Source organism: Triturus cristatus, chromosome 9, assembly GCF_964204655.1.
Source record: "Triturus cristatus chromosome 9, aTriCri1.1, whole genome shotgun sequence".
Taxonomy (NCBI): domain Eukaryota; kingdom Metazoa; phylum Chordata; class Amphibia; order Caudata; family Salamandridae; genus Triturus; species Triturus cristatus.
The window spans coordinates 1,157,242,868-1,157,259,734 of NC_140592.1; the positions used below are offsets into that span (position 1 = coordinate 1,157,242,868).

At 45.3% G+C, this 16,867-nt stretch overlaps 1 protein-coding gene across 1 annotated transcript in view; it reads left to right on the forward strand.

Annotated features, from left to right (window-relative positions):
* The first annotated feature begins 7,381 nt into the window (after positions 1-7,381).
* Positions 7,382-16,867, forward strand: part of MED6 (mediator complex subunit 6) — a 98,142-nt gene continuing 88,656 nt past the window's right edge. The window contains exons 1-2 of the mRNA XM_085627124.1: positions 7,382-7,616; positions 12,490-12,649. Coding sequence (XP_085483250.1) covers positions 7,553-7,616; positions 12,490-12,649 — 224 coding nt within the window. The 5' untranslated portion in view covers positions 7,382-7,552. The remainder of the gene's footprint in view (positions 7,617-12,489; positions 12,650-16,867) is intronic.

A 16,867-nucleotide genomic window follows, 5' to 3' on the forward strand; every position in this document is an offset into this window, starting at 1 on the left:
CGCTCCACCGAGAAGAAGGCCGAGAGTCCCCTGGGCTGCAGTTCAGATTTTATGAGGTGCTCCACGTAGAGATCCATGGCTGGGCTCCCCTCGCTCTCCGGAATGCCCGTGATGCGTACGTTATTGCGGCGGGAGCGTCCTTCCTGGTCCTCAAGCCTCTCGAACATGCGTTTGTTTTCGGCCTCTAAGTGCGACACTTTTTGGAGCAGAATGTTAGAGTCTTTCGCCAGATCAGCGGTCACCTGCTCAACCTCCGTGACTCTGGCGGTCATTTTCTGGAAGTCAGCGTGGAGGAGCGTCACGTCCGTGGAAATAGACCCCACCGTCGTTTGCACTTTAGTCAGGGCGGCCATGATATCCTCTAGGGTCACTTTAGGCGGGCCGGTTGCGTCAGGGGCCTTCTCTGCCCGAGCATGGTGCTCCTTCAACGGGGGAGAGTCTTTGGTGTACGCATATTTGTCTAGTTTCCCTTGCTGCTGCGCCCTACTCCCCTTTCCACTCATGACGGAGCCGGGGGACAGGAGGCACCGAGGGTCGATCTCGCCACGGCCCAGGGAACAGAGCCAGTCGCCTTTTCACCCCACGCTAAGCCCAAGGCGTCGTCGCCACCTCTCCGGCGCGGGGGCAGGGCGCTCTCCGGACGGTACACCAGCTATACACCCACCAGCACTCCGGGGCTCCTACAACTGCGTGCACTGGCGTGGTCCACTCGATCACCGCCTCCGTACCTGGTTCTTGGAGGAGGCAGTCGCACTCCACACTGCGCAGTCCGGGCGCTGCTGGTTATTATTCAGGCTCTTTCATCAGTTTCCGGGCATCCAGGCCTCCAGTCGTGACTTCTGCAGGTGTAGCGGAGCCGCCAGCCCCCCAGCGATGCGGCGGCTCCCCCGATGCTCCGGGGGTCCGAATGGGGCGAGGGCGTCTGCCGCGACAGGCAGGCTTCAGTCGAGCGGCCCCCAGGCTGAAGGGACCGGGTCACTGCGGTCCCGGGTCTCGTGGGCAACACCCGGGTCGCGCGTCTCCAATCGAGGTCCCGGCTTCCGCCGAGGCGATAGGCCGCAACTACCGGCGCGGCGCCGGCCGCCTCTCGGACAATGGGGAGACTTCGGAGTGGTACCGCTGGGCGCCGCTTCGTCGCGGGGTCACAGGCTCGGACTTTGGACTCGGATCAGGGCACGGATCAGCGAGCGGATGGCGGGGAAGACGGCCTCACCCCCGGAGCTCCCTCAGGCTGCGGCCATTACGATCGGCAGCTAGCCACGCCCCCTCCTTGTTGCAGTTTTGAACCCTTTGTCAGATTATTTATGATGCCCCAGAATTCCCTACTATTTGACAATTTACTTGCCCACAGTAGTTTTGTCCAGATTATTTCTTTGTATGATGTTTTCGCTTCCCTCAGCATCTTCTTGTATTTATTCCGTAATTCCTTCAGTTTACCCTTGTCTGTTTTCCTACCCATTTTCGCCGCCACGGCTTAGATTCGTACCTCTCTTGCGATCCTTCTCTTTTCATCTTGTAAAGAGAAGTTAAATCATGGCTCCTTCCTGGTATCTATTCTTTTTTTGTTTCCATTAATGGCTGGAAATTTTTGGATGAGAACATGGCACAAATATTCCCAACTTTGTACTTGATTTTCTTCTGTCGGGGGCCCTATTTGACTCACATATTCCTTAAGTGTGTCCAGTATAGTCGTCATATCTAATCCTCACCATTTTAATTTCTGCAGGTTAAACTTTTCTGCATGTTGTACAAGCGTGTTTATTTTTTTAACCTGAGCGAGGGTCACGTTGATGTTTGTAATATGCGGGAAGTGATTGCTTTCTATGTGTGGACGAACTTGGAATTAAACTATTCTTGGGACAAGATTGCTGCTGGTAATAGTGAAGTCTATTGTAGATCGAATTTTTCCACTCAAGTGTGTTATGGCCGCTGGCATATCCCCTGATATGTTACCATTCAGGATAGACAGACCATGGATTTCTAACTCTCGCTTTATTATTTGGAATCCCCAGTCCTCCTGCCTCTTTCTTTTGTTCTGTTTGATTTTTATTAGGTTACTATTAAAACCTCCTGATGATCAAAGGGCAGAGTTCATGTGATTTTTGCAGCGCACCAATCAAATTCATTAGTATTGTAAATGTTTCCTTATGATTCTTTTTTGACGGGTGAATATAGACATTGATCAGTATTAATTGCCAGTTTAATTTATTAGAATGAAGCTTTCCGGTAAGTTTTATAACTTGCAACCAGTTTACCCCAGCATCTAGTTCTTCTGTTTGCCAACCATGTTTTTGTGATATGTATGTTGATAAACCTCCTCTCGGGTGACCAAAGATTGAGAATCTTTCTGCTAGGGTGTGGTGTTCTATATAACCCGCTAATGTTACTGGGTTCATGTTCCACGTTTCTTGGAGCAATATTAGGTCTTGTTGTTCAAAAAAAGAGAGAGTTTCATGGTGATGACCCATGTTTTTAAAGCCATGGACATTCCATGAACAGATCTTATTCATATCCTGGCTCCCATCCCCAAGGACACGGGCATGCCTCAGGCCTTCTATTGAATCCTCCTGTTAGCCTGAGCTAGCGGCCCCCGCATTTTGTCTTTCGAGATTGACCTTGTCTGTTCGTTAGGTGCGCTTGTTACTTAGTGCCTTTGGCACCCAAGACCAATCCATGCTATCACCTGTTTGGTGTTCGAAGGTTGATGGACTCGCTATTACCTTGACCTTGATTGCATTGGATGGCCTTGGTGGCGTGGTGGAACGAGCGCCGCATAGACATGTTTTTTTATTTTTCCCAGTTGTGTATTCCGTTTTTTGATTTGTGTGATTTATTCGGAGGGGGTAAGGGTACCTTGGGCGTTTATGGGGAATCAGCGTAATTCCCCAAACTTCAAATCTTGATCTCATTGCATATATCCTGTCCACTAGTTCCTTTGAGGACCAGGTTGTCAAGGACTCTTCAATGTCTGGGGTGTCTGTAGCATGGTTAAATTCCACGGCTAAGAGGTCTTGCGAAGATATTCCCTTTAGTTCTGGAATTTCTTTGAACAGCCTTAGCAGGTTCCCTCGGTTTAATATGTCCTGCCCTCCTTTTGTGGAATATTCTGGCACAAATGCCAGTTTTGATGTGTTCTCCCTGGAGTTATTATAAGGGCAAGTGGCAATTTCCAAAATGTCATCTTTTTCTGCTTGAACATTTCGGGTGTTTGAAGTTTCATTGTCGACTTGGATTTCTTGGCCCCTTTGTTCTTTGATGACCTTTTCCTGTGATGTAGCCAGCTTGCTTGCTTCCTTTGAATCTTGCTCTAATTTTCCACATTTTCTAAATGTTAATGGCCGTTTTGGCCCAATTTGCTGTTCGGTGAGGGGAAGCCTAAAAATTCTACCTTTTCTGTTAATTATGACTTTTATTGAATTCTGGGTACTTTGTTCTTTGTTATCGTACTCCTTATTACCTGGTGTTTTTTTTCCCTACCTCCCGGTTTATCTCGTTTTTGGCCCTCCTCTTTCCTGCTGGGTGTTTGTACCCCGTTATCTGCACTTAAACCTCTGTCGTTCTTAGGTGTGATTCTTGCTTGGACCTGCAATGTTTTTTCTTTCCCTTCTCCCTTCTCAGTTAGTTGGATTTGCTCTAATCGCCTCTTTACAAGTCTAGGTATTTGTGCAGATTCTTTTGTCAACCGGTGGTTAGTTGTTATATGAAGAACCTAATTCGTCTTCTCTTGATTAATGGCGGCAAGAGGGCTCAAAACATTTTGCTTTGTATTAAATCCATTAAAGTCCGTTGAATGGTTTGATTGGTCTGAGACCGTTATTGAAGCATCCAATGTGACTTCTTTCAATGATTTATTTTCTTTCCTTTGTGTGGTTTGATTTGTGAAAATTGGGAAGATTTTCTCTGAATCTATGATCAGTTGATTGTTGTGTTTAGACCTACCCTTCCTGGTGCGTTTTCTTTGCCTTTTTGTGGGTTTTGCCATTTTCGAGGTGTCAATGGTGCTCTGTGTAACTTCGATTTGATGGTCCCTTGTATCAGGACGTTCCTCTGTTTCCACTTGCTCCGCTTCTCCCTTATCATTAATGCATGTCCCTTTGATTGTGTTGTCTTTAGATGGCTCCTTTTTCTCTGTGCCCTTTTGGGCTCCCCTTGTTTGTTTAGTCTTAATTGTTGATTGAACTGCCCCTAAGATATCCATTAATATTTCGGGCAGGTTTACCAATTTAGCAATTATTTTGCCACAGCCGCAGTTGAACTGCTGTTAGAGATTACTTGTTTGTGGCTCCTGGTTTCCCTTACGAGTTAGAAGGGACGTAATTAGGTCCAGCTTGGTGTGTATGCCTAAAATGTGACCGGCAATTAAGTTTATAAGGTCTATCTGGACTTTCATTTTATCTGATTGAAAGTTCAAAACCCTAATTGCTTGTTCCAGTGTGCTTAGCAGAGTTTTACTCCACGATGCAGTTTGAAAGTCTTCAAGGGATTTTCCTTATGCCCCACACCCATGATCAATCCTGCTAACAGATGAAATTGTTATTGGAGATGACAAGTTTAACTGATTTATTTTTGTTGAAAAACTTCCTTCTTCCTGCGCGTTCTCCTGTTGGTCGATTCTGTGGGTCGGGTTTGATGGGTAGATACCACCATTCCTGCTCCACCCAGTGCTCTTCCCTTCCCAATAACCGGTGATGAGGTATTCCCTTGTATTACTTCATGTGGTGTTTCCTGTGTTTGTGTATTGGTTTCCAAAATGTGTAACAGGTTGGTGTCATTGGATAGGGAAAATGAGCTTGACCAGGCATCATCCAGAAGAACTACCTGTTCAACTGATTGGTTTGTTTTTTCTTCCATGCACTCGTTTTTATTGTCCTCGTTTGCGCCTTTTCCAATTCCTTTATTTTGGTTTGTTGAGGGATTGATCTGGTGTACCTGGGCTGTTACAGTTACTAACCTACTTTCTGGGATTTCTATGACTGATTTCTGTAAAGCTAAATTTACTTTTAGCACTTTATTGATGTTTGACCGTTGCTGTATAGAAGGGGGGCTTGTTTTAATGGTAATAGATGTGCACTTTTCCTGTTGGTCAGTCGTTCCTGGATTAAAATGTTCTTTATTAACCCTTGTGTCTGGCACTATTGGGCTTGGTAGCCAGGCTGTCTCTACAGTTGGTGAGTAGATGGCGGCCATTTGGTCCTTTAAAAAGAAGAATTTCTGGATCCCAGTGTTATTACCAGGACTGAGGGATGTTGTTTCTGACGTCGGAGTTGAGACTAGCCTCTCTTTCCATCTGGGGGCATTTCTTTTTTGACTTGTTAATGGCCCTTGTTCTGTTAGTTTTTTATTTTTGGTTTTATTTTTGCCTGTTGTTGCCTGGCGGACTTTCCCAGATCTCATGCTCCTTGTTGAATTATTGATTTGTTTGGGTTGTTTAGGATTGTTTCCCCTTGGGCGCACCCAGAGCAGGGCACACTGGTGAGCCGCTAGCTAAGTCCAACCTAGTTGGATCGCTTCCACAGCCTCGCCGGGCCTCACTTATCGTCAGCCACTAGTGGCTGCAGTGCTCAATACCCAGTGTTTGCCCTCTGTTGTAGCTGTTGCTGCTATCTCTGCTGACCCTTATTAGTCCGCCGACCGGCACTAGCGCTAGCTCTAGCTCCTGGCACTCTCACTGCCAGAGCCACTGTGCTGTACTAAGCTGGGGCTTGCTGTAAATTTGCTCAAATTGCTCAATTGCAATTACATGGAGTTGGTGAAGTTGATGGAGAGTTAAATTATGACTTTCCCGCGTATTTCCAGTACTGGGGGGCACTCCAAGGAAATACGAGGCAATACGGGGCAATGCTGGAGATTTACTCAATTGCTGCGGCGGCTGTAGTTGGTGGGGTCGCTGGGTTGCTGGGGGTAGCTGGGATTTGCTGCAAGGCTGATCAAAACCATGCGTCCTCTCCCACAGCTCACCTCTGCTCTGATCGCTCATGGCTCGCGGCTCACACAGCTCACAAGACTTCCGCAGCTCTCGTGACACTCTCCCCCAAGCTGAGACCATACAATGTGCCATGTGCTTGAATAAACTGAGAGAGTGATTGAATTCAATATAGTAGGATTATGAGAGAATCATTGAATGTATTCTGTAATAAAATGTTTCTGCTTGCTTGTTTCTTATTGGTGTATATCCTGAGACCCATATAAATGCTTAGCAATGTATAAAATGCTTTGTCCAAAGTCCTATAAAGGATGTACTTTTTCTATGTAACTAGAGTACCCCATTCTTACTTTGTAAGGCAAATCTATGCTGGAATTTACAATGAAATGTACCAAGTTCTCTGCTCTTGTGAATTGTACTCTTTATTGCAGATCATGCTTGTGAGATACTTCATGTATTCTGCTTCACAATACTTTATATAAAACTCCTTAAATCTTAACCCGTGTCTGTCATCCTTACTGAGAATGTTACAGTTCCGATTCTGGGTTTGGGATCTATAAAATTAGAGGAGGGTCCATTCGGGGAGCACCAAAGTCCAGATGAGGACTACACTGCTCCCGGTCAGAGCCATTGGCGTGCCCTTGATACGGTTATGAGAAGACTGGTTTGCGCACGACAAAACCCTTCATGTCACTTTTTCTAGAATGCAGCATCTGCACTTCCCCTCATGTTCATTCTGCCTTTTCATTGCTTCTTATAGCAATTATTAAACAGCCGAACTGCTTGAAAGAGAGGACACAAAAAAACAAGGAATCATTATTAACATAATCAAAATAAAAGCAGGATGGTACAATGAGATGTTGTAATTATTAATTTGTAAAGAGAGACATTTAAAATAAATTTGAAGTCTGCAAATGAGAGGACAATATAGATAGGTCTTCCGCAACAACTGCCTCTCCTGCTGACATGGAAGTAGGGTTGCCACCTGGCCGTTTCCATTGGACGAGCTCAGCTTGTATTTTTATGTCCAGGCTGTAAAATTATTGGGAAAATCTGTAAAATTCAGTATTTTTCCTTCTGAAATCTAAACCTAATACAGCAAATACTCAATTTAATAAGTTAAACAAAAAATTCGAGAGCGTCCTAAATTGCTTCAGAGTGATTGTTAGAGAAAACAGAATAATTGCCACGTTACAAAGGAATACTAACAATTATACACAAATTAGTTTTCACCAACCGGCTGCTGGCTGTCCCAAAAAGGCAAAACATAGACAAATGGCCGATATGTTTTTCTAAGAAAGGTGGCAACTCTACCGGAAAGTCAGAAACAATTTTAAAAAGAAAAAGTTTTTAACAAACAGGCTACAGAAAAAAAAATCTAGTTCACATCTGAGTCCATTCGGGAGCCGGGTCCAGATTTGCTAAATGACGTCTGGCCCCCGCCCATAGCTCACTGTTGAGCCAAAGAACTACAACCCCCAGCGCCCCTTGCGTTCTCTCCGCCCCCTGCTCTGGACTCAGCCAGGCTCTGAAAACGAAAGTACCGCGGGGCTGACTAGTCGCCTTCTGAGCTGGGATCAGTGTGTTACGTCTGCGAGGAGCCTCTCCTCCCACCCAGGCTGGCCGAAGATGAACGGGCGGGCGGACCTGCGCGTCCCGGAGGAGGAGATTCACCTCAAGAGAGGCCCCTCAGGTACCCGGTGTCTAGGGGACAGAGGTGTCGGTTGCTACCGAATTTTCTCTTTTACTCCCGGGGGAGGTGTGGCAGGAAAGTCCCCGGCTTGGGCCTAGAGGCTCGGCATGCTCTTGACAGGGCAGTCAGGGAATGGGCCAACGCTGTGCTCAACTCCATAACGTATAAACAGAGACACCCAACTGGACTGTGTAAAGCGGACATACGTAGCACTTTTGCTACGGTTCTTAGGATCATTGTGTTTCTGTCCTAGACCCGAAGGCACAGTTGGAACCATTAACGTGAGGCGCAAATCACATTCGTGTGACAGACGGCATATTGGTCTGAAATACTGGTTTTTGAGAGGGCCTGTCAAAATCTGTGTATTGTGTTGGCGAGAGTACAGAGAAACAAAGGCCAGCCGAGGCAACATAACTGCCTTGTAACTGTCAAAAGGAATCACTGTCTGAGATCCTGCTCCTAACTCTAACCTGCTGTACGATATACAACACAGGTTAAAGGGAAGAGCTAGGGACTTTTTTGTATCAAGGTTTCTCCCAGTTGTCCAAAAACGCCCCTCTGAAGACTATTCCAGAGTATAATAGCTCCATAAATTAATGTGCTTCGATTAACAATAGAATAAGGAGTAATAACCGGACAGTCCATGATTTAGCACATCTTGCAGACAGGTTAATTTGATTTTATAGTCTTTCTGTTGACCTTACGAAACTGATCTCTTTTCTCCTGTAATTTTCCAAAGTAATAATTTTGCCCTAAATTTTAAGAGAATCTTCATGGCCACTGGGCATTTTTGGGGATAACCCCTTAGACAGTCATTAGACCTGGTAACTTAATGGGAAGTCTTAGTTTCCATTTTTTTTTTTTGCAAAGAAACACCCATTTATTTACTGAAACTATTTTGAAAATTTTAATGCAAATGTTTCCTTTAGCGTGGATTGAAAGAGTGACTTTTGCAAAATTTCTCCGACTTGTTTTTGTTTTAAAATGTATATTTGTGAACTGAAGCATATTGCAGTGTTAGAAGACTGAAAATAGAGATGTTTGAGTTAGGAAGGACATATTTCAACTGAATTTATTTAAATCATATGCATGCTGAGCTCTTTTAAAAGTAAGTACTGTTCCCGTTACGGGTGGAAAATAGAAGTAGCAGTGGGGCACGACAAATTGTTTGACACTTCTCTCCGTAAGAGGGAGTATGTGAGAAGTTGGCCTGGCATATGCTGTCCACTAGTTATAGTGGGCACCTTGAGAACCACACAAGGTATATATAAAATGTGTATTTATTTCTAAACACTCTCTACTAATCTCTTTATGAGATTAGAGTCCAGGATACACAATACTACAGTTCTAAAACAACAGTAAATAGCACAATATACAATGGGCCCTAGGGGCGGACCAAATCATATATTAAGAAAGTGGTATAAGAACCACAACTTGACTAGATACAGTGCCTAGAGCACGTAGAATCGCTGGGACCCCAAGGAACCACCCAAGGTAGTGACACAGGAGACCCACAGGGGACGTGTGCAGTGTGCGAACACAGCCGCGAGCCCCGTACTAGTCTGTGGGGAAGTCGGGGTTGGAATTTTAGAAGTTAAGGACACTTAGGAGAGGACTTTGAGCAAACCCTTTAGACTTAGGGGGTTCTAGGGCCAGCACTAAAGTACTCGAGTTACCTCACCCAGTGAAGCCGGGTGCATAGGTGTCAAATGGTGTCGGGAATAGTCGTTGATTTCAATGGCGATCTGCTGCAAAGTGCTGCTGCCGGGAAGGAGAATAGTGTCCGGTGTGATCCAAGCCTGGATCGAAGATCAGAAGAACCTGACAGCAGAGGGGACAGAGTCTGGGTCACTTGCGTGTGACCAGGGGCACGATAGACTAATGCCCACCGATGTCGGGTGTTTCAGGTGTGAAGAAGTGAAGCTTTACTCTGCAGCCACGAGGACCAGGCGGCTTCGACGACGACCAGGAGCTGGATTCGAGCTGTCTCACAAAGGATGTCGAGTGCTGCATTGTCGGTGCCTGGATTGGACCCAACAAGCCTTGGCAACAGCAACCCACGCAGGAAGAGAAAAGATGCTTCGGTGCGGAGCAGCAAGGTCCTGGGGACTCCCCAAGCGATATAGAGTCAGGGCACGTCTGGAGCAACCGGGTAAGCCCAATTAAAGTTGGCCTTCACAGGGACGCACCAGTCGACGGACTAGGGATCACGAAGAGACCTCGAGAGAAAACACAAAGGGCCAGCTCACGGAACACTCGTGCAATCTTCGGTGCAAATGCTGCTCGGGGTCAGGGCTACAAGTAACCCAAAGCTCAGCTGTAGGAGTCGTTGGAAAGCTAATGCTTATGCAAATGGTCGCAGTGTCCAGGGGTTCGGGTTGCACGGTCTTCCACGTGGGATACAGGCCTCAAAATTGCTGAGTGCACGAATCGACCAAGAGACCACGGAAACCCACCTCCTGTGTTGCAAAATTCTTCGGAGTCCGGCAGGAGCTTCAGGGATGCAAACCGGACAGATGCGTCTTTGGTGCCTGCCTTGCAGGGGAGTAACTCCTTTACTCCAAGGGAGATTCTTCAGTCATCTAGTTCAATGTAGATCATCGAAGTTCCAGGATTCAGTATCCGAGTTTCGTCCAGGTGTAAACTAAAGTACTGTAGCCAGGGGTCCCTTTCTTATACCCAAAGAAGGGGTGGGACAAACTCTAGGAACCCACCTATGGGAGGGTCAGGAAAGAGGGGTGGCTACACCCATTTCCTTTGCTCAGTTTCGCGCCAGAGCAGGGGCTGGTAGCCCTTGTAACCGGTTTGAGCTGGACTATGCACAGGGACACCAAATTTGCCCCCTGTGCTGACTTCAAAGCACTTTTGGAGTGCACCCACCCAGCCCTAATATACTAAAGCCTGTCTGGGACACCTCCCTGTGACAGGAAACCTATTGAGTTTCATCCAGCAGCAGGAGGGCAGACTCGTGTCTGTGGCTGGCAGCATCCATTTTGTGATGCCAGGGCTCTGTTAGCTGGTACCGGGTAATCTTTCATCGGATTTTAACTTCAAGAAATATTCCAATTTTAATTAACTTAAACCAGCATTATTTGTGACAATATACTGGACAAGTTAAGCTGAACGTGTTGGTTGGTGACAAGAATCTATCTGGAGGGAAGCTATCTTTGTAGTGGTTTAGAATGTGTATAGTAAACATGACTGTATCTAACTTCACAACACACCAGTAGACACAATGAAGAATGGGTGCAAAATATGTGAATCTGCATAAAAACAGAGAACCACCAAAGCCATCTTACCTGTCAATTTCGCAGTATGCATGCATAGCTTCATAGGGTGGTGCTCACAGCCCTTATGATTGTTTTTTTACCTAAATAACTACTGTGAAGTGTATACCTCTCCCATCCTGGCTTAATCCCACTAGATAGTGCTTTCAAAATTGAAAACCCACAACATTAAGATGATATGACGAAATACTGCCTAACATGTTCCATACAAAGTGTAATAACATGTCCTTAAGGTAGCAGATAGCATATAGACTGGATGAACCGCTAATATATTGAAATATTTGAACATTTTTATGTGCTACAATCATGAGACCAATAAAACGAACGGCAGTTTACTGGGATCAATATTAACCACTTACATTTCCACTTTGTAGCATTCCATTCCTCTGGAATTCCACTGGGTACATGCCATTAGCCAGCATTCCTCTGGCAGCATTCCATTCCATCAGAGTGCTTCTGGTGTGCATTCTATTCCCTTGTTGTTTGACTCCTCGGAGTCATTAAAGAAGGGGTCAGTTATGTATAAATCATCTCGGCCCGGTCCTGAAAAGTCAGTCCAGACAGAACTGCAACTCTATCAAGGGAACATAAGCAAGAACAGACATACCTCTCCATGCCTCCCTGGGGCTGCTTCAGCATTTGATTCCAAGTTGCAAGGTTGCAGATGCCCATGTGCTCTTCTGGAACACCATAAAGAGTATAGTTTGGGCTTGAGCTTTCTGAACTCTATGGGTGTCGGTCTAAGACTGGAGCACTTTCCACTGGCTTTGTAGTGCATACGTTCTGAATGAGGATTCTGCAAGGTTTGTGTTACGCTATGATCTGCTTCGGCATTTCACTTTCATGTTCAGTATCAACAGTTTGGTGTATGTCTGCCTTAAGCTCTGTTGAATCACGGGGCTTCCAGGTTTCCATAGGGTTGGGTTTTTATTCTACATTCTGTGACTTGTGATCCTGAGTTCAAGTAGCTGGGAGACTTAAGACTTTTGCACTCACAAAGTGTATCATACATCTCATTAATAAGAGAGAGGAACATCTGTAATTCAAACGATAAGCAGCTAGAAGTAGTTGCTCGCCCCTCCCTGGTGGCTAGTGGTTGGATCCCCAAGCAGGGATCCACTAGTGAAGGGTACTATTGGAAAGGGGAGATTCTCCTCTTTCCAACGATACCTCTCTCATGTGTTTCGTTGTTCGGGGAGGGGGGGGGGGGGGGGCTGAGATAGCCCCACGAGCACAGAAACGGTGAAACTGAAACTAAGTTATAGTTTTTGCAAGCGTGCTCATGATGGAATGGTTCCATCATGAGCACACTTTCACTTGTGCTCATGACTGAACCATTCCATCATGAGTACAGAAGGGGTTAAAGTAGAGGCGGAACTGCCGTTTTCACTCCCAGCGCTACAGCACTATTGCAGGTGTACTATATAAAAAAACACAACTGAGTTCTTTATTTTTTTAAGGCGATCTATTGCAAACGAAAAAAAAAATTGCCATTTATAATGCCAATAGCTCCAACTCCAACAAATGCGAGACATATTGCATTTTCAATGCTTTTTTAATTCTGCTTGTTTCTTCTTCCCTTCAAGATAACCTGTTGGGGATTTCATGGGTGGACAGTTCCTGGATTCCCATTCTGAACAATGTCACAGTTCTGGACTATTTCTCCGAAAGGAGCAACCCATTCTACGATCGAACCTGCAGCAATGAGGTGGTCAAAATGCAGAGGTTGACTATGGACCACTTAAGGTACCTGCCAGGGTTTGGTATTGCAACATAAGCTGTCAGCATTCAAAACAACTTTTTACTGTAAAGCTACTTCTAAAACATCAAAGACCAGCCAGACCTCCTAGCCCTTCTTTGCCTCTTTCCTCTGCCCATCCATCATTCTCTTGCATTTTGCATTAGAAAGCTCTTGAGGCTTGAATGTACTCAGTTGTCCTCCCTCAGTTCGGCTTTATGTACCTTTACAGTTCCATCTAAAGTCCTCTCTGTCCGTTGCATTTGGTGCTTATTAATTGTAAAATCTAGAAGAAGGAAGTTTGTTAACTTACAATATGCCTGGAATGGGGCAGAAGAGTGTCCTATCAAGGCATAGGCAGTGTATTGGGGAAACGGGTTCATCATGATATGACTGGCTTATGGGTATTACATGGAAACATCATGGCTAGCACATTAGGAACAGGTATACCTCGATGTGTAATTGGCATATAAGCAGAGAAGGAGATGTGACTGGCATAGCTGGCACACGAAGGAACAGACACACTGTTATGGCTTGCATGGGGGAAACAGACATCATGGCATGACTAGTTGATAGGGGTAACAAGCACATCTGATTGCTGGCATATGTGGTTGCAGGAATATATAATGGGCATAGTTGGTATATAGGGAACTAGAACACCACAGTTTGGCTGGCATGGTCCGAGATCCATTCTATACCAACGAGGAATGTAAATCTTCAAAAATTTAGTGGAGCTTCCCTTCCATTAAAATTGCCAATGATTCTGTAATTGTGTTTCAGATCTTTGCATATTTATTAATCATCAACAGCAGCTGCTCTTGAAGAAAACAATGATTGAGAAAGGTCCCTGAAGTTGAAGTATTTCACAGTTATTTGGCTGTTCTAGCCCGAGGCTTTTTCAAGGCTGAGGAGCCTAATCGTTATTGTGCAAGTTGTTTATCACCAAGAAAATGGGTGGTATGGAATCTGTGATGCAGTGGCCAGCGTTGATCGCAATGTAGACGACCTTGATCAACTTCAGTATGCACACAGACTGCATAATGCTCATGTTCTACCTAGTCCCTTTCTTTTCTAGAGAATCTGTTATTAATTATTAATACAGACACGTGTCGAAAGCAAAGCCAAGGTTCTTGAAACAGTTAATTGAGAAATCGTTGATATTTAACACATTAGTGGATGACCTGCTGTGCACGATTTGGATTCCTCTTCAGGGCTTGGCAAGCATTTTGGGGAAACATACGTATCATAACAGGACTGTAATATGGGGAGAAGAGGAGCGCATCATGTCCTTGCTTCTGTATTAGGACAAGGGTACAGAAATGGTTTGGTTTGTATTGGGGAAGCAGGCTGACTATGGCTTGGATGGCAAATTGAGTATAATGGGCACACTAGGGCATGCTCAGTACATGGGGAACATAATCCCATAATTGGTCTAAGGAGAAACAACAATCATAGCACAGAGCGCTTATAGCTGCTTATTTACGGTCGCATAAGAGGCCCAAGTAGACAGTTTTATCTGCCTAAATGATTGTAGGCAGCTGTCTCTCTATAAAGTGGACCAAAAAGAACTATACTGTTCACAGAGTCCAGGCAACCCTTATCGGTTTACAGGGGCTTGCTTTAACAATCCCAGAGTTCTCTATTTTGTGGTAGTGTGGTCGAGCAGCTTTAGGCTTTTTAAGAGGCGAGTGTTGACCATTTGTTATACACACTGAGTCAATAAATGAGACGCACTTAATGAAGAAATGCAAGACTAATTTAGAAAAATAACATATATTTTATATTTAGACACAAAGATCTTCGGGATGAGATAACTACTTATTGAGTTAGCAATTTTTCAGCGTTCAGATTTCAGACATGAGCTTCAAAAGCAGTAATGTGTCGAGAAACATGCACTGCATAGGTATACTTGGAATCCACTTACAGGATTGTTCTTCTGGACTTGGGTAAGTAGGGGCAAAGTTCCTTAGAACCATCAGCAGTTTTGGTTTACCTGCCCTTGTGTGTTCGGCTGCAGAGGTGGTGGTGGCAAGAGTAGCCTCAAACACTACTGTTAAAGTCAATGGGGAAAATTACCTGTAAGAAAAAAAAGCTGCAAGTGGGGACCTGGGGACAACTCCGTTGGAACCCAAAGAGGGGCTTGGTTCTTGAGAGCCTCTGGGGCAAGGGTGAACTGTTGGTAGACTCGGACTGTGGGGCTTGGGTGCAGAGGTGTTTTGGCCGGCAGGTTGCTTGCATTGGAGGGTCTCGCTTTTCAGGTCGACTTGGAGATGGGGGGGAAAAACACGAAAGCTGGGCCACTCTCAGTGCTGGCTTCTGCGATGCTGACGTCCCTCGTTGGTAGGTCTGACTTGGCAGTGTTGGTGTCCGGGCTGGACACTAAACAAGCCTTGGCTGCTAATAGAGCTCTGCTACCTCGGGTATTGGTGCTGGAGGGCTCTTGAAGGACCTAGCTTCTCAAAACTCACTGGAGAGATGGGATTGGCCTTTAGGAACTTTCTCCTGGCCTGCTGCCATGTGGGTAGACCCGGTGATAAGCAGATCGGCGAACATGACCTTTGCGTGCCTTCAGGGAAATGGCTCCTCCACTTCAAGATGCTGGCTGGTTGGTGAAGTGCTGGCAGTCCTCCAAGCAACTGTCTTTGCAACTGTCGGGACAGCAGCAGGAGGCAGGGTTTGCCGCCAGTTTCGGTGCTGGTCCACAGTTCTTGCGTTTTCGGCTCTTTGTTTTTCTTCTTCTTCTTTTTCTTTAATCAGTTAAATCTAAGTTCCTGGTCATGGGGCCACCTAAATACTGAATTTAGGGGCGTTAAGAGGAGTGTAAGGTAGGAGCTAATGGGCTACTAACATCTAGGGTCACCACACCCCCTATGTGACCAATTCCTTGGGGAGTGGGCATAACCCTGTCCCAGAGTTGCTAATTCCACCAAAAGCAAGATGGCGAAAACCTTTTGTGGAGCGCATCAGGTAGCCCACCTTAGTTGTGCGCCTAGCCTGGTGGTGCAACACGCCTACTGCATAGCTAATTTCCCCCCTGTCCTTGTGCCAAATGGTCCTCAGGGCAGGGAGTTGCATTCCCAGGTCTGGGGAAGCCAGGGTTGCATATGAAAGGAAGCAGGGGCTTGGAGGCCCCTAGTCTTGATATGCTGAATCACTAGCCATCCTGCTGGAGTAGGTGTAAACACCTTCTGCCAGAGCAGGAATTGTTTCTGACCTCTGAGAGCGCTGGCTCTCACCTGCAGGGGGCAGAAACCTGTCTGTGGTGGCAGGCTGGTTGGTAGATACCAGTCAGCCAGAACCCTAAGAGACTGGTAGGTTTTCAGGGGGCACTTCACCACATGCATGTCATAATAAATCCACTGCTGGCATCAGTAAGGATTTATTAAGACAAGGTGTTTGATACCGAACACCATTATTTTCAGTACAGCCATTATGTAGCTAGGTAACTCTTAATGACCAGTGTCCATTACATATCTCAAAGATGGCTGAATGATCACTTGAAATGCCTTAGCAATAGGGGCTTGTCTACTCATGCAGGTATGTTCTCACATGTACTACAGTGCACCCTGCCATAGGGCTATAAGGGCTGTGTAGGGGTGACATGCAGTGTACTTTCGCGTGGAACATAGGGAGTGTGCCGTGTCGTGCTTTCACAAGGGCTTGCACCCTTTTCACGCATCCTGCAGTGGCAGGCTGCATGTAATTTCTGTTTGGGTCCCTTAGGGTGGCATATTTCATGCTGCACAAAAAACAAGAGTGTCCCTGAGACACAATTAAGGACAAGAAAACCAAACGCTAGCTTCTTCGATTAAATCAAAGCAAAAACACCTAGCTTATAGTGTTTAAGAGCCATAGATCAGACCAGTTTGGTTTATAATTTATTTATCATCTATAGATATACTGACACAATAGAAATGATTTTTTGACAATATGTACATAAATATTGTGAGCGCAAAAACAAGTTCAAAACACCCATAAAAGAAAAAGAACGAAAAACAATACAACATAGTGTGTTTCAAATAACACTCACACCCAATCATATTCTACGAAGACATACACATCAAACAATAAAAACAGTTATATCACAATAAGGTAACAGTTGTTCCATTTTTTTCATTGGAATTCTGAGTTAAGTATCATACAGATTGAGAGCTTTTTATGTACTTGCTCTTATTTATGAAAAAGAATATATGTGGACAGAATTGCACCGACGCGCGTTTCGGAAA